Below are 24,573 nucleotides of genomic sequence, written 5' to 3'. Positions count from 1 at the left end.
ATTTGATGAGAAATGTTCATACTGAAATCTTTCACTTTTGATTGAAGACTTTGGTATTTTAACCAATCTGAGCAAAGTTTGCGACATTGTTCAGATCTCTTTTGAAACTCTAGAGGAGACACATGTGAGATTACTGGGGTCTTTTTCTCAGAAGAACAATATGAGAAACAGAGTTTATGTAAAAATGTCCATGTGTTCATTTAATCGCATTGTTGTCCAGGAGATGAGATTAGTGGTCGACCGATATTGGTTTTTTAATGGCCGATACCGATATGCAGAGAGCAGGGTGGCTGATGGCCGATACAATGCCGATATATCAAACAATTTAATATAGTAAATAACATAAACATAAAATTGCAAAAAAAAAAAATATTAATAAATCTTATTTAGCACTATATTTACTCAATTTCACACAAAACTTATACTAAGTTTTATTAATAAACTTTTATTATATTTAATTATCTTTAAATATTTATTGATATTTACATTTTTATCATTAGAAAAGACAGTTAAGAGTAACAGGGAACTGTTGAGGAGAGAGAGGGAGAATGAAACAGGCAAGCACTTTAACATTATGAGCTCAAATGTGTCTGTCGCGGCCCTGAGATGCGGACTGTTTAAATGAGACTGTGTTGAACACCGGTCTATTATTGTAGTAGCACGATGGCACGTAACAGCAAAACGAACTGTGATTGGTCATTAACATGTCTCAGATGCTCCTTCACATGCAAGCAGGCGATTCTCTGTGCCCTCCTGGCCTTAAAAAAACAATCAGCCAAATGGGAAAATTTATCGGCCGATGGGATAATGAAAAAATTCAGAATATCGCCCGATTTATTGAGATTTCATTTGTGATTTTTTTTTTTTTTTTTTTTTTTTTTTTTCAATTTGGAATGCCCAATTCCCACTACTTAGTAGGTCCTTGTGGTGGCGCGGTTACTCACCTAAAACCGGGTGGCGGAGGATAAGTCTCAGTTGCCTCTGCTTCTGAGACCGTCAATCCATGCATCTTATCATGTGATTCATTGTGCATGACACCGCGGACACTCACAGCATGTGGAGGCTCATGCTACTCTCCGTGATCCACGCACAATTTACCACGTGCCCCATTGAGAGCGAGAACCACTAATCGTGACCACAAGGAGGTTACCCCATGTGACTCTACCCTCCCTAGCAAACGGGCTCAGCACTCAGCACACCCTGGATTCGAACTCTCGACTCCAGGGTTGGTAGTAAGTGTCAATACTCCCTGAGCTACCCAGGCCCCCTGTGATTTTTCTTTTCTAAGGGAACTTACACACACCAAGCTGCCATTGTCTTTTGCCCCTTAATAGCAAGACAAACCACATCCAATACAGCCAAAGAGGCAATCAAGATGAGAGCATGTGACCACAAAAAGGGAGTTCAGTCGCCTTATTGTCTCACCCGTTGAGAAAGATTTTTGACTAAGAACTTATTCCACCACTTTAGACGTACATGTGTTTGTGTGTGTGTGTGTGTGTGTGTGTGTGTGTGTGGGTGTGTGTGTGTCATGTTTGCCTGTGTGGAAAGTTGTTGGTTTACATAGTGAGTCACAAACTGGCACAGTTGCTGCCATTAATGCAATGCGACACTATGTACAGACAGACCTCAACAAGTGCGGCAGCTATGGGAACTGGATGAAACTGTATTTTTGGGTGAACTCTCTCAAGTAAGACTTGATTTGTGTCACCTATATGCTAGTGCCGTAAATCAAGCTTGGTTTACCACAAGCATATGGATCTGAGTGGAAAAACACAGGCCGTATTGGTTCCGACCATAGAAAAGCCAGAATCCCATTAGAGAGTTAAAGACAGATGAATGGGTAAGCCAGCGGGGACGCCCCCGGACCTGCGTCAGGTCGCATGGGCAATGCGTGGCACTGTCTGGCCCATGTCCACCAGCTGCTCCGACCACAACAGCTGGGCAACATTTGGAAAATGCCACGCTGGGGACTTCTTGGTAATTTACCTCCTTTGATGCTCTCAGTACTCTATAATAATGACTCAAAGGCTCTCTCTTTCACTGCCACAAGTTGAGCGCAGTGTGTTTGGTATTAAACACACCCGCGAGCATAATTACGAGTGTGCAAGGAGCACTTCCACGACAATCTCACCGAACTGGGCCAGTGGATATCCAATCCGGCCACGAGGAAGAATGTTCCAAAATTTGGTTTGGCTCAAAAAGTAATTTTTTACTCAGTATTTTTGTCTTGTTTCCCAATAAAATATCTACAGTAAACATCCTTAAAACAAGACATTCACATGAGAACCAAATTGACAAGTCTTTTTTTCAGAGAAATCACTAACTACTAAATTAATCTGTTTAAAATGACTGTATATCCAATATTGGGATTTCAGGGTTACGGCATCATGACAACAATGTTGAAATATTGGACATAACTTTACTCAAATAAGGTTAGTAAGCGAAAAATCATATTAACATGTATAATGTTTACGTCTTGTGGCTATACTTTTGAAACAGTGTGTATTTTATTTTAATGTTTATGGACTGGCCCCATTCACTTCCATTGTAAGTGCCTTCCTGTTACCTGTTCATTTTGGGTGAACTATCCCTTTAAGGATGTTTAAGGATATTTTTACAGGAACAAAGAAGTGAATGTCCCGTGCACTCTGGTATTCTTGGCAAGCTTGATTGTCAGTTCTTGGAAAACGACACCTCACAACCTTTCATGCCTCACAGCTGATGTGAGCCGATTGTGACAAAAGTCCTCTCTGGTTCTGTGAAGCCTGTATAGTTCTTTTGAGGATCAATCTAGGGGTGATCCGTGGCCCAAATTATGAATTTAATGAATCCCTGTGGGGCCTTGCTGTAAATAATCACACATTATCATGTGATGTCTTTACATTAATGTTCATGTAACTGCCCAACAGACTTGGACTGTGCTGCATTTTTCCATTGTAGCATCTCCAGTTTAGAGGACAGTATGGTTATTCATGTTGAATTATTACTGATCAAGACACTTTTGAACACAAAGCCCCTCACTGTGACCCAATAATGGGCTCTTGTGGGCCCCAATTGTTCACTAGAATGAACTGTATTTGGCACGAAGCTCTGCCACAAATAACGACTGAACTAGCTTGACTAGACACAGCAGCTTTGATCAGTTCAAACAGCAATGAGAAACTACAATTTTACATTTCTGCAAGAAAATGTTTGTGGTGCAGGACCAAGGAGTTTTGAATATAACTGTACAGCATATAATCACTATATTAATTGATTAATTCACCTCAATGTGTTGCAAAATGTTTAAGAACAACAAAAGCACTCCAGTTAATGGTAGCTGGGTTTCCATCTATTTTTATGCAAATTGTGGGACCTATCATATCACTTCTGAAGATATGCTTTAACTACTGGAGTCATATGGAATACTTTTATGATGCCTTTATGTGATTTTTGGAGCATTACAATTTTGGCACCCATTCACCTGCACTGTATGGACCTACAGAGCTGAAATATCTTCTAAAAATCTTCATTTGAGTTCAGCAGAAGAAAGTCATACACATCTGGGATGCCATGAGGGTGAGTAAATGATAAGAGAATTTTCATTTTTGGGTGAACTATCCCTTTAAAGTAATTTATTAAATTTCCTTAAAGAGCCATAGTGGCTTCAACTTCCATTTTCTATTTTGCGCCAATTAACCCAGAAGTGTCACGGGATGGAAACACTGCTTTATTCGCAAAATGTTACATGTGATATTCCATTGATGAAATATGTAACTCAGATGGAAACTTAACTAATGACTATAATAAAATTTTATTTCAAAATATATGTAAATACCTTTTAATGATTTTTGAATCTGCTGCCATTTTGGTTCTTTCTACATCATGTCACGATGGTCATAAATGTAATAGTTTACAACTTGTAATTATGAGTTCTACCAAGATGTGAATGGTTTTTACAAGTCGGAATCTTAAAATTACGACAATTTCGACATGAACGACCCATTAGCTTGTGGCTGTGCAGTTGCTATGTTCTGGATGGTTGCTAGGGTGTTTCTAGCTGTTTACTTACTGGCTTAAATCAAAAGAGCTCACCCCAAGCCTCTATGATATTCTGGTCCATAGGTATTGCTTGGGTCTGTCCATCAATGTAAATCTATGGGATTTATAATAATTATATTTATCACACATTATACGTTTTGCACATATACAGTGAAATTCTTTCTTTTTTTTTCACATATCCCAGCTAAGCTGGGGTCAGAGTGCAGGGTCAGCTATGAGCAGATAGGGTCAAGGGCCTTGCTCAAGGGCCCAACAGTGGCATCTTGGCAGTGCTGGGGCTTGAACCCCCAATCTTCTGATCAGTAACCCAGAGCCTTAACTGCTGAGCCACCACTGCACCACATCATCATGATTTGGGGGGAAATCGGAATGCTTAGAAAAGTAATAGTGCATCTCTCCTCAACAAGCTTCATGATTTGAGGTAACATTCATGTCAGTAGCACAAATGGTGCTGGATGAATTACAATGCAAATTTAATACATGGGTTTAGGGGTTTGTTCAAATCCCTAACAGTAAGTATTAGAAACAGTAGTAGTATACTTGCCTTATAAAACACCACTAATAAAGCTGTCCTCCTTTCATTCTTACACTTTCTCTTTCTCTCACCCTCAATGTCAATTAACAGCTTTTGTCTTTTGAACTCTTTATTAAGGACCGCGTATCCGGAAAGAGGCCACAGCACCTTGATAAACTTTATTGTTCTTGTTAACACGCTAACAATAAGCTAGGCATCCATTCTTCTAAGAGAGGAGAAAATGTTGGTAAAACTGAACTACTCTGTGCTATGTTGGCACAGTTTGGTGTCTTGGAAAACCTGACTCACACAAACAAGGTTCAGAATATTAGTGGAATTTAAAACCGCCCTGTGATATCGTTCAACCGAGGATAAAGAAAACAAGGTGGTAAATACTGCATTTTAAACTTTCAGCATGAGCAGATCACAACAATGACCCAAATGTGGGCTGAGGTCAGTGCACACTTAAATTTCACACCGTGTTTTCAAGTTTACATAGCTGAACAGATGGCCGATATAAGCCAACAGAAACAGCCTGGGAATTGCAGAGAAGCGTGCGACGAATAGTCACGTAATCAAAGAGCTCTTCATTTCCTCTCCAGAAAGTGCGAAAATGCCACCCTAACAAGTCTGATTTAAGCTCTAATAAAGTACAGCTGTCTGTGGTGGCCCCGAGGTCTTGATCAACACACAGTTTTTCTCAGAAGGAAAATCAACAAGGGGGGTGGAAACAAGAAGGGTGTCCTCTCTCTGGTTCTCCACGCCTATTTTTCTCCATTTTCCTTGGCATGACTGCCAGGCCAGAGCTATTTTTAGCTGTGCTGCTTTCTATTTTTAGAAAACTACCAGTTTTGAGGCATTTAATGGGGAGGGACCACATTGAAAACAAAGGGTTGGAGTGGGGAGGGGTGTCTGGCACACAACTTGGGCGTCTGCTCCTTATTTGAGACTCTATGAGAACCTCAGCCACTCTCTGCCCGGGACAGAGAACGGAAAAGGGCCAGCTGGGTAAAGAATGCGAAAGTCCTCCATCTTATAAATAACCGCAAGTCCCGGGCCAAGAGCGCAAAATACAACACTTTGTTACTAAGTGAAGCACTAAACTCGTGTTAACCCCTTTGTGAAGGAGGGTGAAAGAATGCAATACAAAGACGTCTCTATTTGGTCAAATTCTAGCAGAGATGAACTGCATACGTCACAGATTTCTTTTAAGCACGTGTAATGTTTTACAGTTCTTTTCACAGCATTCTACACTATCAAATCTGCATTGGTCATTTTCATTTATTTTATGATATTATTTTAATCGAGATAACTATATATATAAGTTTATTACACATCGCTCTGGAATTCTTGATTCTGATTGGTCAGTCATGGCATTAGGCATATAATATTTTGAAAAACGAATATATTTTTTAACTGACCACAAAACTATATAATTAACTACTGTCCCAGGCAATCGATTTTCCTAGCACAAAGCTGTGCTGAGTGTGTTTCTCTCATATCACTCCCTGCCCTTTCTTCTTACATTATAAAATAATTGGTAACTCTTTACAATAAGGTTCCATTCACTAACATTAGTTAATGCATTAGGTGCAGTGGTGGCTCAGCAGTTAAGGCTCTGGGTTACTGATCAGAAGGTTGGGGGTTCAAGCCCCAGCACTGCCAAGATGCCACTGTTGGGCCCTTGAGCAAGGCCCTTGACCCTAACTGCTCCAGGGGCGCTGTATCATGGCTGACCCTGCGCTCTGACAGAATTTCACTGTATATGTGCATAATGTAAGATAAATAAATTACAATTATAATTATAGGTATCATAAACAAACAATATATTATTTTACAGCATTTATTAAATTTGTTAATGTTAGTTAATAAATATACAATTGTTCATTGTTAGTTCATGTTAGTTCATAATGCATTAACTAATGTTAACAAATACAACTTTTGATTTTAAAAATGTGTTTGTATATGTTGAAATTAACATTAACCAAGATTAATAAATGCTGCAAAAGTATTGTTCATTGTTAGTTTATGTTAACTAATGTAGTTAACTAATGATAACAAATGGAACTTTATTGTAAAGTGCTACCAAATAAATTTAAACTAAATTACATTTTAAAATGTAAACTAAAATGCAGTCAACTGCTCGTTATCGCAAAATAAAGCCCTTTATCACTATACCAGACTGCCGCTTTGTGACAATGACCAACTAACTGTATGTTATCTGCTACATATCTCATACGAAACATAAACTTAATGCACAATACATAAATATAAAGTCAAGTCGTATTTAATCAAGTCGTTGATTAAATATGCCTTTGTGCTAGTTTTATTTCTCTCTAATCACTCTATGCTCTTCTCAAATTATGAAACAAAATTAGACTTAAATATTTTATGTCCATTTATTTTATTTCTTTGATAAATAGCTGCAAAAATAGCATGCTAAAGTATAGTCAGCTGGTTGTTATCACAAAACAAACACCTTTGGGGTGATACAAGAATGCCAACTTTGCGCTGATGACCGGCTGACTGTACTGTATGTTATTATCCATTATGATACATTTCTGATGATTCAGCTTAACGCAAAATACGTACAGTACATACAACGTAGTATTTAATCAAATCGTTGATTAAATAGGACTTGACTGTGATAGTTTTATATCTCTAATATCACTCTGAGCTTTTTCAACTCAACTCAAATCAATATTTCATGTTCATGTATGTATTTATTTAGCAAGTAGCCGCGTAATAAGCATAATAACGTACAGTCAAGCGGTCATTTTCGCTTAATAAGCCAGTTCAGGGTGATACAAGACCTTTGTTTTGTGATAATGATCAGAAGACGGGACATATTCCCTTACATATGTCCTACGAAACATTTCAGACGATTCAACTTTACACAAAATACATAATAAAATAGTTGATTAAATATGACTTGATTGTGCTAGCTTAATTTCTCATATATCACTCCGTGCTCTTTCTTCTTTTGTTACAAAAATTTCAACTCAAATCAATATTTCATGTCCATTTACTATATTTATTTTTTTGGTGAGCAGTCATGTAATAAGCATGATAATATACAGTCAATTGGTCATTCTCGCAAAATAAATACCTGTAAGGGTGATACAATTTAATCAAATCATTGATTAAATACGACTTTATTGTGCTTGTTTTATTCCTCTCACATCATTCCATGTTCTCTCTTCTTGTGTTATAAAACAATTCAACTCAAATTATTATTTCATGTCCATTAATTTATTTATTTGCTAAGTAGCCACAAAATAAGGGTGATAACGTACAGTCAACTGGTCGTTATCACAAAATAAACCCCTTCAGGGTGATACAAGACACCTGCTGTGGGTTAATGACTGACTGACTGTATGCTATCCGTTACATATATCCTACGAAACATTTCTGATGATTCAACTTAATGTTAAATACATAAATATAAGCCTCATTTGATCAAATCATTGATCAGAACGGACGTTCTCTGTAACAGCAACAAGCTCTGGTTACTGGCATCATCCTGATGTTTTGACTGCTATATGATGGTGTTAACACAGCACAGCATATAGTAAACCCAGCAAATCTGATTAGCGATTTTAATCCGTCAATCGTCATCAAGGTTCAGCGCCAACGGAAGATCGAGAGTTCTTGCCATCATGTGTGCATGCAACCAACACTTCTGTCTAACAAATATGCAGGAGAAATGAAATATTTCTAAACATATATTTAACCAAAGACTTAATAATCAGCACACTGGAAAGTGGAACAATTACTTTACAATGAATCTTTTTATACCAAGAACTGAAAGTGAGCTGAAAAAAGAAAACAACATAAGCAACATGAGGTTGCATAAATGATGACCGAATTTTCATTTTTGGGTGAACTATCCCTTTAAGAATGCTCTGGCATGCATCTACATGAAGACAAATTATCTAAATTAGGAGAGCCAAAAAACGTTTGAGGCAAATGTACCTGAAACGGAGCCAGTCTGTAAAGTAGGTTGCCGATGTTTTCTTCGTTATACATTTGAAATAATATCAATGTGCCAAATGCTGGAGGCATGTTTTCTCAGAGGGTTTTTTTTTTTTTTTTGTAAATGAAATCAGAGGGGGGAAGAGTTGTCACCTCCAATACCTTCCAGCACAACACCAAACACTAGAGGTCAACCACCGTGTGCTCAGAGTTTTGCTCAATCTCATTAGCTGGGGATGTAGTCATTAAAAGTGACCTTTGGAAATAATTAACATTTTCCTTCCTCACACCAATATCTCTCAGTAGCTGAGGCGAAATCAAAAGGTGTGGGGTCTGAGAAGTATGTGTGTTTGGCAGAAGACATTGGGTTATAGGGCACGCTGTAAGTTTTAGGATTAAAAGGAGCATTTTCAGATTACACTAATCAAGGAAATGGGATTATCCCAGCTCTTTACTGGCTTGGCAGGGTGTCCATGAGATTTGCCTCGTGAAGACGCAATGTTTCTCCACTCATGTGGAAAGCCATGCTGTTTTCCCTAAAGCAGTGACCCCTTTTACAATTTACACTGTAATCTTGATTTCTTCAAGTTTTTTAATTAAACATTATTTTAAAGGTGCTAATTGACCCTTCACAAAGCCCACCTTAAAAGTGTTACTGACCAGTCCTAAGGCAACTGTTACTTTTCGCCATTGAGCGTTTATGGGAGTCATGTGTGTTTGGCTAATTTTAAGCGGAATTCTATCGGAATATTATCCAAAAATTTGAAGAAAACAAACCTAAACAAAACATTCGGCCATTTATAATAGTGACATGAGGTTCCCAGAGAGAAGATACACACTGTATTTTTCCCCTTTTTTACTCTTTGAATAGATAAATGAGAAGAACATGCTGTGGATTAAAATAAGGAACAGGTATAAAATCATCAAGGACACCAAAATTGCTCAATTAAAGATAATAACTTAACACTGATTCATTACTGTATTGATTCAGGTCATAGTAAAGTCGATAGTAAATGGATTTCACAGCACCATATTAAGTGTGTTGTAGATGAGTTATGAGCAGTTCTGTTCACTTCTGCTAATGTTATAAGGTGTGTAAACACTTTTTTATTTTCAAGTCACTGTAATCATCATTTGCCTCGATTCTGATTCAAAGTCTCCACGGTTTTTAAACACATTACGGTGTATTTAACAACAACAACAAAAAAAACCGTAAGAATAATATCCATTCAGTTTATGAGAATATTTTGCCTAAAACCGCGCTGTTCTTCCATTCAATCTTCCATTAATTCCTATGGGAAGATCCGCAAATCTTGTTAGAGTGAGCAACAGTAACCAAGGGGACGGAGCTAAGCAAAGAATACTATTTTTGTCAGATATGTTTAAAATGTTGTACACTCACATGAGATGAAGTCTCTAGTCATATAAATCTTTAAGAAAAAGCTGCTTTATTCTATATGGTGCTAGATGCACATTCATGAGCACCGCCATGTTGAGATCAAATGACCAGCTGAATATTACTTGCTTTTTTCCTCAACAATCTACTGTAATTGGACGCTTTCACTTGTGGAATAAATTAATCATGGCTGACTGCGAATAGCGCATTTTCACAATGACATCGGTGAGCCTGGTCTCATGAACATTAAGTGATCGTGGTAAAATTTTTGCAAATCGAAATTACGTGCTTCATTACACGTTTGGCTTCAGTTTGCTAGTGAAATATCTAGTGGGGGGCGCCAAAAGTGAGTTAAATGGTGTCGTAATCAGACAAGGTTTTTAAGGGGAATCTTAGATGGAGATGTTAATGAGTAAAATGTACGTCCTTAACAGTGGCGGGCCATGCATTAAAAGTCTAGGCCTTCAGTGTGATTCATGCCATTAAGAAAACACAGTTTCACAATGAATAAGACACCCTATGCCTTTGGGCATCATAATACCAATTGACATTTTAAAAACATGTCCACGCACGAAAGCCAGAACTTGAAACGACACTTAATGCTCAAGCAAGCCTAATTTTAACTGCAGCATGACTGTTTTGTGAAATGAATGTCTCCCAAACAGACATTCAAAAATCATAATTTTTCATATGAATCTACCAAGCTCTATAATACCTGGAAAAATCTATCTAATAATATTTATTGGCACCACGTGCCAATTGTGCTTCAGATGTATGATTATCAAAAGAGATTATAATGTTTTATACACCTGTTTCTGCAGTCATTTGTTAAACAAGCTTTAATATAATTTTTATCGATATTACTTAATCAAGTGAATGTTTATCACTTACTTTGTATATCTCCCTGAGTGTCAACATGTTTGTGTGACATCATGACCCTGCATCTCGGTGAAATCGGAGTTGAGAATTTCTGCACAAGCCTACAAGTTGTAATTCTGACTTCAAGATGCATTCCATTGCACTTTTCCTAGTAGGAAGTTGTAAAATCCGACTTTCCGAGTTGAATGGAACGCAGCACTACTTTTCAAAACTTGATCCGACACTGAATGCTCAAGCAGCCTAATTTACACTTAGAAAACTCCTGATGTTGCTATAACAATGCAAAAAGCACTTACCAATTTGCTTGAAGTGAAAATCAGTCCTCCTTTCATGATTAATAAATTAAACAATCACACGGTCATGCAGAACATCTCGTGTTTTTAAATCCATAAGGATCTCTTTCTCAATGGCGATAGCTGCAGTGATGACAGTCGACTCGTCAGCAAGATCTCGCGCTCTTTGCTTTCAAATTACGTCACTTAAACGTGATTGCGTCACTCAAAGTCAGCTAGAAGGCCTTGACCATGATATATTCCTAAAGATCACACCCACCAAGAACAAATAAATCAATCTAATTGGCTGATGAATCTGACAATCCGACTTTAGTTGCCCATTCATTTGCACTGTTGAGGGATTCTGTGGAAATTCTGAAGGCCTGAGGGGGTGGAGCTCAAACTCAGGCGCTGCTTCGGCTAACGAGCTTGGCTTTGGGCATGTGATTTGTGAAACAGTTGTCACGCTTCGCTTGTAAGCATCAAGGAATAAATTCTGACTGAATAAACTATTTGTTTTTCTCTATTTGTTTGTAGATTAATTAAGAGTGGAAAGCGATTAAAAATACATAGGCAAAAAGGTGATTGAGAATGAAAGGATGAACAATATTTATATATTTGGCATGTTAGGCCAGCAGAGAAGGCTTTGCTGGCCCTGAGAATTCGCCACTGGTCCCTAACCTAGAACGTTAACCTAAATGCAAGCAATAGTGTTGCAAATGAGTGGTGAACAAAAGAGACATCCTTACCCTTAACCAACGCCTAAAGCTAACCTATAGTGTCTTCAATGCAAATGAAAGGTAAACAAAATAGGCATCCTTACCCTAAACCAAAATCTAAACCTATAGTGATATGACCGATAGTGTGGGAAAAGCAAATGTGACATCAAAAACAAATTTTCTGAAGTAATCACGTCATTTCATGTCAAATCTATGACACTTTCATTTCACTTGTCAGCTTCCGTGTTTGGCTGGGCTTGAACCTTGGTCTGCCGAACCCGAAGTCCAACACTTTATGAGGTGGGCTTCCGCAGAAGCTATTCACATTGGAATAAGTGTGTAAATGTTGGTGGGCCTGTTATGCAAGAGTTAAAATGTGTTGTTTTTATAATAATACATTATAGTACAAGTGTTTCGATATCATAACATAGCACTGTGTGCAAACAATAAGTGTTAATAAAGTCATAATCAGATGTTGTGATTTGTGTGAAAGTGAATAAAACACACAGTTGTGGTAGCGCCTTTAGTGTTTAAACGTAGAAAGCAGCACGTGAAAGTCACTTTGCCAAAATGTAGTTATAGTAACGTTGATTCAATCAGACTATGCTGACATCATTAACTGAGAACTTCTGTTTTTGCATGATGCTGCATCTACGGCGCTAGATGTCAAGGCAGCATAAACAGGGATTTTACTTAGTGCACCTTTAATATAACTATTTTTAAATCTCAGTGCCTCAGTGACCTCAGTGCCATGCTCGTGATATGTCAACGTTGCAAATCGACTGTTGCTTAAGACTGAATAGTAAAAGTTCAATAATGAATTAAAATTTGCAGCTTGTTACTGAATGTGCAAGTGAAGTGAGTTGCAAAACAATAACCAGTTCATGCTTCAGTGCACAAAGATAAAGAGATCTTTCAGCACAATTGAGCACTTATAAACGCCCCTTTTCAGCAACATCTATACAGTTATTCCTCATCTTTATTGCATGTTTTTCTTCATCAGTAACTGAAGAGAGTTTGTTTGTGTGGCACCACCAGGCCTCTATGCAAGTCAATCGACGTCTCTTGATGCCTGTACTGGAAAAGGGACTTTTCCAGGGGAAATATTTTTTCTCACAGTTCCCATCGGGAGCGGCATGGCCCTTCATGCATGTGGGTGGGAACCTTCCAGTTCTCTCGTCCCTGTGAGAGCCTGTTGATCTCCCAGTCTTTGGTGGCGATTTCAGTTAAGGAAGCTGGTCTTAGATTTGACAGAAAGAATCAAGAAGCCTTACACTTGCCCTGTGACCTTTTCAAGAATTATCGTATTACAAAAGGTGGCAGCGATGCACTAGCAAGATCTTAAGTATCTTGTGCGCACCACCTGGCATGGACAACGGCACCTGCCATGTCCTCTTATGCTCATTGCGTAACAACGTTCTGACGGTATACAGTAAGTCTCCATCCCTGTCCTTTAGCTTGCCTTGAGCTGTTTTTAAAGACCACAACGCCACGTGCCAAACTTCTGTTGCAAGGACTATTACAACAGGCTCCCAAAAAAAAATCACTGTGAAACACGGACAAAATAGGTCAAACTTTCTTGATCTGTGCGTGATGCATTTGATTAGATGTTCTAGCATTTTAAAAAAGTCCTACATTAATCCAGATATCTGGCAAAGAGAGTCATCCCAAAACAGTTGGAAAAGCTCTCACCTCCACAATGTCCGAATTCGTCCGACTCTCGTGGGGCTCGTTGTACTCTGTATATTTGAGCAGAACTTTGTCCATGTCGGTGCTGGCGTACTGGAAAAGTTTGTTCGTGCTGTTGAAGATGATGAGGGCAATCTCACAGTCACACAGAACGCTCAGCTCGTAGGCCTTCTTCATTAGTCCAAACTTCCTCTTTGTAAACGTAACCTGTGGAAAAAAAGGACAACAAAGGGATTACTTCGATTTGGATTTGATGAATTACCTGTCATTGAATGGCATAGACAAGATGTACTACTGATTTGGTAAATTACTGATATGTTCTTATGGCTTAGGCCCTAGGTTGTAGATTTGTTGTCAACCCATCTAACAAGACCAGCATGTTTTGGACTTTCATTCCACTAGGAAGGCACGTCACCCTGTTACTTCTCTGAGGCCTTTACAATTAGAGTACAGTAGGTCAGGTTTGATACATGGTGACTGAAAATGTATTAGCAACACAGTAGATTCCATTTTTGTCAAACTATTTAGCGTTTTTTCCACTTTAATTGATACAACAGTGAAGAGATGAGAATGAATGATGAGAAGAGGGGGCGATCAAAAAGTGGCAAGAGGATTCAAACACACGTCACCCACTTGAGCTCCATGGCACCATCTTACACCGATTATGCTTAATAAGCTGACTATTGCAAGACCTTTGGACATTTAATCATGTGCTGGATATCAATTATAGACATCTACAATTCAATTTTCATGAGTTCAAATGTTAATTCTTGACATCAGCAATGGAATTACTGCTAGGGAAAATACTAGGGAAATTTTTAATTTCAGTAATTCAGTTTGTACTAGTGAAAACGTCAATTTTCAAAAAATGGTGTCATTACTCACAGAAATATCTAGTTTTGATATAAAAAATGGAATTAGTAAAAGCCGTAATTTTTTTATATCTGGTACTGAATTTTATAATGATTTGTTATTCACTCCTATTTAAAATTATGGCAAGTGCACTTGACATTTATTCATTCACAGGATATAAATTATAGATATAAAAAATTCAATTGTCACTAGTTAAAATGCAAATTCCTGATATGTGAATTGGAATAACTACTAGTGAAAGTGCTAATTGTTGATATTAGTAATTACATTTGCACTAGTTGTACTGTTATACTGTCAACATTTGCAGAAATACACATTCTTGATTTCAAAATTGGTATTTCAACTAATTCAAACTGTGATTCTTGATATCTGTAATTGCAATTACATATCAGCAATTTACTAATTACTAGCAAAAACTATATTTCTTTATATCAATAATTACAATGTTACTAGTGCAAATGTCCATTCCTGATATCAACAGCTGAATTACAACTAGAGAAATTGCAAATTTACAGAGATCATATTTTTTCTTTTTTTTTGCTAGTTGAATCAAGGATGAGTATTCCCACGAGTAATGAGGTAATTTTTTATAACAAGGATTAAAGTTTTGCAAGCCTAAGTAATGATATAAAATGTAGCATTTCACTAGTAATTCCATTGCTGATATAGAGAATTAACATTTTAATAAGTGAAAATTATATAGTAGATATCTATAATTCATATCCTGCAAATGATAAAATGTCAAAAAAGCATACACCGGTCAACACAGGATGATTTTTGCTCATTACCCCGATTTCACATTGCAAGTAAACACATTTACTGCCATTCTTACTGGCAATGTGCATAAGTGTTATCAAATGCAGAGAATAATCAGATGATTTGAAGTCTCATGTAAACATCGTTTTCTTGCATTGTCAGATTTTTGAATCAGCTAATTTTTTGGTGTGTATTGGTGTGCATGTAAACATACTCATATGTCAGAGTAGCCTTAATATGCTAACTGCTATGCTAACATCTAAGCCATAGTTTTAACATAGCAATTTTGAATCATTGAAAGACTAGCAGATGTCATGTGAATCACTTCAGTTGTGTTCTAAATGCATTTTTAATTATTTTAATTTGCATGGCTCGCACAAACAGCCTCATCAAAATGAAACTTTGCGAACACAGTGTACATGATACCGTCTGTCCAAAACAAAATAGTTTGACAGGGTTCTCTGGTTAGAGAGCTATCAGTGCTTGGCGTGCCATACTAAATTTAGACTGAGGAGTTCAAGGTGAAATTCTGCCCAGCACGCTACACAAATTGACAGCCCCTGGGTGGCAGGGTTCATAGGATGGCTTTAGCTAATGATGACCCAGCATCACCTACTGTAGGCACGCCGGCAGCAGAGAGCACATTCAATTTGGAAAGGACAATTTCCCAAAGACACCATTTAAACCCCAACAGAACAAAGTCTACTTCTGTGATGAGATGACAATGAAATTCAGAGAAGAAAAGCCATTTGGTTGGCACAAAACACTAAACAATCTTGATTGTCTGCTTGAAATATTCAAACTCTGGATGATTGCATTCAAAAATCAAAATGGAAAAGACTGCAGACTATGGTATCTTGGCAAATCTCCTTTCTAGGACAAACACGTGATATAAAAGAAATTTGTATTTCCTTCAGGATTGCATTCTTTGTAAAAGCATGTCAATGTGCAGAACATGTGTGTCTGAAGACAGTAATCCAGAGTGTAAGTCTTGTGTTTGTGAGTTCGTGATCCCTGTGCGTGAGCTCGGACGTCATGCGCTCTGTCACAAACAAACTCCAGCAGGGCAATCTTCTCACTCCTACCGCTCTGCACGCCGATGCTCTCACCTCCACATGATTTAGATTATGCTCACACACACACATGAACTGGGAACGACAGATGTCTTACACATGCTCACCGAAACACGCCTACACACACATACATACACATGAAGAAAGCACCTTTCAAACGCTACATGCATTCAGCACCACACATGACACCTTCATTTACCTTCCATGTCTGAGTAATACAGACAAGTTTTTCTACATGCTTTCTGATTCTGAGTTTTACTGTGAGGTATCTAAGAAGCTACAGCTAACTTTAGACAAGCGTGCAGACCTGGCAAAAAAGGATGTGAGGTTATTTCACAGTTTTGCAGTAAGATGTCACAATTTACTCATCCTCATGTTGTTCCAAACACGTATGGCTGTCTTTCTTCCGTGGAACTATAAACGAGAAGTTTAGCAGGATGTTCACACTGCTCTTTTCCATGCAATGGAATCATACAGTTACCCAGTGCTGTCAAGCTCCAAAAAGCATATTAAAAGCACCATAAAAATAGTCCACATCGTCTTCAAAGTCTTCTGAAGCTGTACGAAAGCTTTGTGTGAGAAACAGACCAAAATATAAATCATTATTCATTAAATCTGCGAGTAAATGATAGTATTTTAATTTTTGATGTGAACTTTCCCTTTAAGACATCTAACAAACAGCATATCAACAGAGTGCTTCACCAACATGACACAGGAAAGGGTGGGAGGTGAGGGGGAGTAATCATGCCACTGCGCTGGGAGCCAGGAAGCACATTTGAGTGCATTTCCTGTCAAAACAGGAAGGGTTCAATGGTTTCCCCTCCACAATGGCTTTGCCTTGGCTTCTGGACTGATGCTGGTCATTGCGGGCGGGTGGAGACAGGTGGGGGTAACGTAAATGACAGGCAATCATTTATCCTGTGCCCTGAGCTGTTGTCCACTTGAACACTAAGGCATTGTTCAGAACCAAAGGACACTACGTAAAGCAGCATTCTGCACACTTAACCCTTCTTCTGAGCACTCTACTAATGATAAATGCAGTCCGATAGATAAAGATACACAGTCTTGTTTAGTCATGGACACAAATACAGGTTCTTCGATAGTTCTTTGCAGCAAAGTCTTTTCTTGATGTCACATTATAAACGGTTCCCACTAGAGGTCTGCTACCTGAACTGGATCCAACAGGACCCGACAAAACGGCAAGTCACTCACAGACAAGTTAGGGGCTGTTCACACTGGATGTGATTTTGCGTGCATCTGCGCTGTTTTTCATTTGTTTTTCTTTTGCTTTTCTGTGTAAACACACACTGCACAGACATCTTTGACTGTTGTGCCATGTCTCACACAGGACCGCCACATTTCTTTCATTAAAAAGAACTTACATTTTTAAAAATGCATCTCGAGACACCTGCGTTCTTTATCATTCATTGTGCTGCATCTAGCTTTTCCGTGACTTTTCCAGGCTGGGAAAACACAAATTTAAAAAAAATGTCCATGAGCGCCGGAAATCCAGAAATTTGGGAAATATTGGTTCTTCAGATCACTGTGTTGATTTCTCGATTCTCTGAAGCACCAGTAATTATATAGTTTTCTAAAGAACTTTAAAAATGTTCTAAAATTTGTCAAATGTAAAAAAATTTAATGTACCAAGTTAGAAGGTCCCCTGTATAATTTACAGCATTAGCTGAGACAGAATTTATTGTATATGTAATCAAAATGGATCTTATAAATCAAATAAATATAAAATGTATATATTTATATATATACAATCTGAAGACATCAGAGGCAGTTCTTAGAGAAACATGGCATCTATTAGCTATATTTATTAGTTTTTTAGGAATAGCAGAACTCTGGTAGTATGACCTGAAGCTATCAGCATGATAGCCACGAAATTGAATAACTAACTCAAAAAATTATGATTTCACGTTTGGCCCTCGCCCACATTTAGCCACTTAAGTTTGCCTTCTTTTTAATCTATATTTTTATGTGGTAAGGACATTCACAAAAATCTGCAGGAAAACTTTTTAAAAGACTTCAACAGAAGAAGAAAAAAAATAAATTGTATGCAAAGTTGGCGATTGAAATAACGCATACAAACCCGTCCCATGATGTCACCGACCCCTGAACTCTTCCCAATAAAGAACAACACCTCGGCAAAGCGAAACATTGGCTTGATCAGGAAGTTGAGAGTTTAATGTGTTTCATAAGTGCTGTCAGATGTGGCTTGAGAAGTCAGGGATCCTGCCTGTCTAATTGCCCTGGTGAGTAATAGTTTGGAACAGCTAGTTGTGGTGACTGACACACCCGCTGGCGGAGACACGGTTTCCTCTGCTCCTTTACAACTGAGACTCTCTGGATCAAATTCTCTGATGCATGGGCAATGCATTTATATCCTAATTTTAAAAGTATTAAAAACAGCAATTATGATGATATAGGATAATCTTATTTCACGTACACACAGAGAAACATGAAACACATGGGAAAACTTTTTTTGACACTGTTGAGAAAAGCTGTTGGTTATTCATTTTTTCAATCTAAAAAATACTTTCCTAACCCTGTTTAAAGACCCCGTGAAATTGTTGTTTTTTGTCCTGTGTTGATGTATTAGCAGCTGAAACAGGAAGTTAGGGTGGGACATATGGAAGGGCTCCTCCCTTTGTTTTAAAATAGCCAATAGGCTGCAGTTGGTAATAGGGGAAGGGCCAAATATTCTGGAAAAGACTGTGAATTTGAAAGCAAATTTTAACAACTTTTAGGAGTACACTAACATAAAGATGGCTTCAAAGCAAATAGACATGGACTAAAAGCCACAAAACTAGAATTTTTAATCCATGGATTTTTTATATGCAGAGACAACTATAAGTAAACCATTCGTACATTGATTTTCTCAAAAAGTGTAAAAACTGTGGATCTGTGGTGCTATCAAAACACTGCTCTGTTTGTTTGAGCATCATGACCAGCCCAATACAGAAACATTGGCTCAATCAATGGAGTGGGACTGGGGGCGGGACTATCTGTTTGTTCAAACAATACATTGCAAATGGGGTTTTCAGGAAACCTGTTCAAAAACATTTATGATTTAAATGCAATTCCGTTTTAATTTACACAATTCACATGTACAGAAGTATTAAAAACTGCTATTACGGGAATTTAGGATAGTCATAGTTCAAATACACAGACAAACACACAACATACATGGGCAAAACTAAAAGCAGTCAATTTAAAGTGAGAATCCGGCTTGTTAGTGTCTTGTGACGCTGTTGTCAGAGACAGCTGGCACTTCCTTAAGTGATGCATACTATCTGCGTGTGTGTGTAAGTGCTAAAGACTCTTGTTTGAGCGATTAGCGCTGTATGATTGCATTTCTGTGAAATGATAGCCGTGTCTGCATTTTTTCCTTCAAGATAAAATCTCTTTTACCTGTCTGTTGCGTTCGTCCATTATCCGTGCAATCTGAATCTTTTTCCTCCCCATTATTTCGGTTTGGTATTCCTTCCTATTCCAAAAGCACTCTCCGCTTGTCTTCCTTCCTATCGCTCTCTCACTCTGTCTCCGATCCTCAATGCAGTCTTTCCTTTGTGCTCTTTCCTCTTATTTCAAAGACTTCGGCATCCGTTCCTGAACAGACAAGACAGAGAGAGGCAGATTTGATCAGACAAACGTGTGATATTACTCAGTGCTTGGATGTGGGAAGAAAACATAAGTGTTTCATTGAACAGTTTACTTAAAAAGGAACTTTTAGAAAAGGCAATTGATTTTCTAGTTTTGCTTCTCAACAATCTACTAAATTGGACTTTTAGAAAACACAAATGATTTATAAAAAATAAAAAAAAAGTGAATTGTTCCAAAAGAAAATGGCTAATTTCTTGTTTTAAGCATAACTCAAAATTAAGTGATGTTTATGCTTTAAAAAATTGGGGTTGAGGTTGGAAATATAAGATTAATTCAACAAATATTCAAAAAAGTCTTAACATATTTAGCAATTTTTCATCTCATCATTAAATGGGGACTTCTGGAAAACAACTGATTTATAAAACATTTGTTCAAAAGAAAATTGTCTTTGTTTTGCATTAATCTGACAAAATGTTGTGACATTTATGCTTAAAACAAGAACGAAATTTGCCAATGATTTAAGAAAAATAAACTTGCATACCTTAATAAAGTGTCTTTTTAAATTTTGCTTCTCAAGTAAATTTAAGATTTTTAAGATTTTTTAAAAAAATGTAAGATTTTAAGAATTTAAGTTTTACTGGAAAATTTTAAAATTGCTTATAGGATATTCTGGATTGTTGCTAACACGTCCAAGTCAAAAGAGCTAATCACCACCAAGTCTCTCTGGTCGCAAGACATGGCTTTATGTTATTTTTTGACCAATTTATCATTCATCATGTCCAATTGCTTCAAAAAGTCATAATGCAGCAAGCTGTATAATTTAAGATATCATCAGTAAATAGTTCAGGTTTAATACTAATGGTTAACGATTTTGAAAAACCACTAACCCTCAGTATAGGCAATCATAATTGAGAAGACCAGAGCAACTTGCACAAGAGGAAATTCAACTCAAGGGCAACCCGCAATGCAAAGGAGAGAAAGCAGTGCACTCTGGAGAGTAAAGTTAAAATGTTCACACTTAGAGCGAAAGGAAGGATCCATAGAGAAAATCAACAGCAGACATCTTCTAGGGTCAACTTCTTTTCTTTGCTTCTGGTTCGACGTGGTCAACAACTTGCCAATGCGTGCATCAACATGTGATCTTTTGACTATCTTTCAAGTCAACTGATAAAAGCAAGAGAGATGTGAAGAGTTTATGAGGAGAGATGGAAAAAACAGGTGAGACATCAGAGGAGGAAGTTACAGAAATGTTTTGACAGCTTTTCATTTGAATTTGAAAAGCATACCAAACGATAAAAGCCTTGGCAATTTCAGCTTGGCTTTGACTATGACAAGCAAGAGTATGATGATATAAATGGAAAGTTACAGTAAACTCAAGCAAGTAAGGAGGAAATACGGTTTACAGTTCCTTTCACGATTTATCACAATCACGATCGTAGCATTATTTACTCTCTTAACACATGATCCTGGTCTTACTGTGCACGATTCACTGGTGCACATTTTCCCAAAGATTGTATTATATTTTTTATAATATAGATTAGATTTTTGCTCCAATAACTTGCTCCGATTTTGAATGTTACCTATAGGCAAGCAATATGTCAACCAACAGCCAAGTAGCTATTTAGGCATTGTTTTAGTAAACTAGCCTTGAAAACATCCTGTTTCACTCTGAAATACATACATTACAGAGGTAAAATTGGCTGCAAGTGCTGTTTTATGTTGACTTTAAATGGATCCAGTTACTGTATTTGTATAAAAACACAAATGCAATAAATATCTCATAAATGCAATGAAGATCAATAAAGATCCATGTTACCTCTACCACCTCATGCACCTGTATACAGCTTGAACAGTTTCCCAAAGAGCAATACCTTACATAACTTTAAGCTGTTTAGGACACATAATCCATTAAAGCCGGACTCAGAGAGCTCCCGATGATGTCCAGATCACCAACTCCAACTAACTGATCAGTCTGATGTGTAGCAGCTTCGTTTCAGGATTAGCCATTCGAGCAGAAGTTATTAAAGGACATCTTCCACATAATGTGGGGTGGATACATCTTGTTTGTCCACTAAAGTCTAAGGAGCTGTCACACCACAAGAGATCAGAAGTAGAAATAAAATCACTAAAATTCAATAAGGAGCTTGCATTCTAACTAAAACTGCAATGAACAATTTACAGTACACAAGATGGATAATTATATATCTATAGTTATCATAAACTTTAAATTCTAATATTTAATCAGAACAATATCAATACTGAAAAATGTATATTATTATTATCATTTATAAAAAAAATACTGAATAAATAAAATAAACTATACATTAAAATAATAAATTATGAAATAGTAATAATGAAATAATGATTAAATAAAATATGTTGACTTATTTTATAAAAACTAATCAAACACAATAAATATATATTCAATCATTATTATGTGATTTAAATTTTTTTATTTTATATACTGTATTTATTATTATTTATATATAATTATTACACATTTTAAACATGACATCGAAAAATTGAAATCCTTTTTGAAGGGGGGTTCAAAATCCTCGATTTGATTCTAATAATAGAATAAATAAATGAATAAATATAAATATACACTGATCAGCCACAACATTAAAACCACCTGTCTAATATTGTGTAGATCCCCCTCGTGCCGCCAAAACAGCGCCAACCCGCATCTCAGAATAGCATTCTGAGATGATATTCTTCTCACCACAATTGTACAGAGCGGTTATCTGAGTTACCGTAGACTTTGTCGGTTCGAACCAGTCTGTCCATTCTCTGTTGACCTCTCTCATCAACAAGGCATTTCCATCCACAGAACTGCCGCTCACTGGATGTTTTTTGTTTTTGGCACCATTCGGAGAAAATTCTAGAGACTGTTGTGTGTGAAAATCCCAGGAGATCAGCAGTTACAAAAATACTCAAACCAGCCCATCTGGCACCTACAATCATCCATGCGATTATCTAATCAGCCAATCGTGTGGCAGCAGTGCAGTGCATAAAATCATGCAGATATGGGTCAGGAGCTTCAGTTAATGTTCACATCAACCATCAGAATGGGGAAAAATGTGATTTAGACAGTGGCATGATTGTTGGTGCCAGATGGGCTGGTTTGAGTATTTCTGTAACAGCTGATCTCCTGGGATATTCACACACAACAGTCTCTAGAATTAAAGCCTGGTGCACAATGTACAATTTTTGGCCACGATTCTGCCGTCTGAGACAAATCTTGGGAATCCTAAAGGATTTCTGTCATCGTAGGGCAGTCTTACAACGTTCAGTGTGACATGTTCACCGACAGCCGATTAATAGCCTTTGCAATGATATTTAGCTTCCGACGAAGTTCTGGCAGTGTCAGAAATTTTGCATCGCAGCCGCATAGTATGACTGCTATTATGACGGCCAGATGAGAAAGTCTGCTCCTCTCTCGCTTCCCAATTCACTTGGAAAGAAACCTGCTCCGCGTCTGCACCATAGCAACATTTGTGCCCAGTTATCACTCTACTCAAGCTCTTTCAATGTATTTTCTTCTTTTCATTTTATATAAAAAGTTTTTATAAATAAATAAGCAGAAAATACCTGGAGAAAAGTGTAACACTTCAGCAATATGAAAGCATTATTCCCTGAATTAAATAAATACAGAGCTTACAAAATGAAAATAAATAAATGATTACATTTTCTTACATTTTTTTTCTTTACATTTATCATGCATTTTCTTTACAACTTTATTTTAATTACTATTTTACTTTTAATAAATTTACTTTAAACGTCTGTAAACTTCTTTAGTTAAGATTCACCACTCCAATTTTATTGAAAAAATAAATAAAAGTTTGAACAATTTATATTGGTAAGTATTTATGAGACGTTTTAATCCAAATCAGCAGATACAGTTGGATACAATTATAGAAATCTGTGTCGTGTTTGTGCATTATCCATAGGGAATTTGCAAGCGTGATATATTATCAGCCTATATGAATTTTCTAAATTTTGCTTGGCCTAGGTTACTAATCTAAAAGTGGAGAAAGACGTAATATAGCCCACCTTTTTTGTTTTCCCCAATGTAAATGGAGAAGTTTGTCATTTTTCGGGCCACAAATCTTTTTATTTCCACAAAGAATATTTGCTTGTGGTTGCTCATTATTACTGTAGGCTACCCCCGCACTCGCATTCATTCTCAGCATCTGTAATGTTTTGTATTTGTGATCAGGCTGTCTTATTATAGGCCTATTTAACAAAATCCATCTTTCTTTTTATATGTTAGCCTATGTTCGTGTTGGAGTGGTATTGGAGCAATGGAAATGCTGATGTCCTGACTTTCAAAAGAAAAAGAAAAATGCCCCTCCGTGGCGGGCAAATCTCGCCGTTTCGCTTCTATTCCACAACGCTCCCATAACGTGAGTCACGTTCACTGATCGAGACGATTGGGACCACAGTTGGCTACGATGTGTATCGTGCAGTCTGACATAATGTCGCACAGTGTGCCATGGCGATATCAATGCGTTCATATCGTACAGCCTGACAAGCAACAATCTTAAAGGACTGTAAAAGTCCTACAGTGTATAGCGGGCTTTACTCAGAATGGTGCCAAAAACATCCAGTGAGCGGCAGTTCTGAGGACAGAAATGCCTTGTTGATGAGAGAGGTCAGCAGAGAATGGTCAGACTGGTTCAAACTGACAAAGTCTACGGTAACTCAGATAACCGCTCTGTACAGTTGTTGAGAAGAATATCGGGTAGGTGCTATTTTGACGGAACGAGGT

At 37.4% G+C, this 24,573-nt stretch overlaps 1 protein-coding gene across 6 annotated transcripts in view; it reads right to left on the bottom strand.

Annotated features, from left to right (window-relative positions):
- The window catches only part of mef2ca (myocyte enhancer factor 2ca), a 54,073-nt gene that overhangs the window by 15,621 nt on the left and 13,879 nt on the right, over positions 1-24,573 (bottom strand). For 3 of the 6 annotated variants that reach the window (XM_051683867.1, XM_051683868.1, XM_051683872.1), the window contains exons 2-3: positions 19,611-19,808; positions 13,492-13,695 (exon numbers count right to left, since the gene is read on the bottom strand). In XM_051683867.1, the coding sequence (XP_051539827.1) occupies positions 13,492-13,695; positions 19,611-19,664 (258 nt within the window). In that variant the 5' untranslated portion in view covers positions 19,665-19,808. Of the gene's footprint in view, positions 1-13,491; positions 13,696-13,799; positions 16,444-16,497; positions 16,887-19,610; positions 19,809-24,573 lie in introns of those variants that run through there. The other 3 variants (XM_051683869.1, XM_051683870.1, XM_051683871.1) reach the window with 3 other exon arrangements.

This window comes from Myxocyprinus asiaticus, chromosome 42 (assembly GCF_019703515.2).
Source record: "Myxocyprinus asiaticus isolate MX2 ecotype Aquarium Trade chromosome 42, UBuf_Myxa_2, whole genome shotgun sequence".
NCBI classification, from domain to species: Eukaryota; Metazoa; Chordata; class Actinopteri; order Cypriniformes; family Catostomidae; genus Myxocyprinus; species Myxocyprinus asiaticus.
This window is presented reverse-complemented; position numbering and strand designations above follow the sequence as displayed.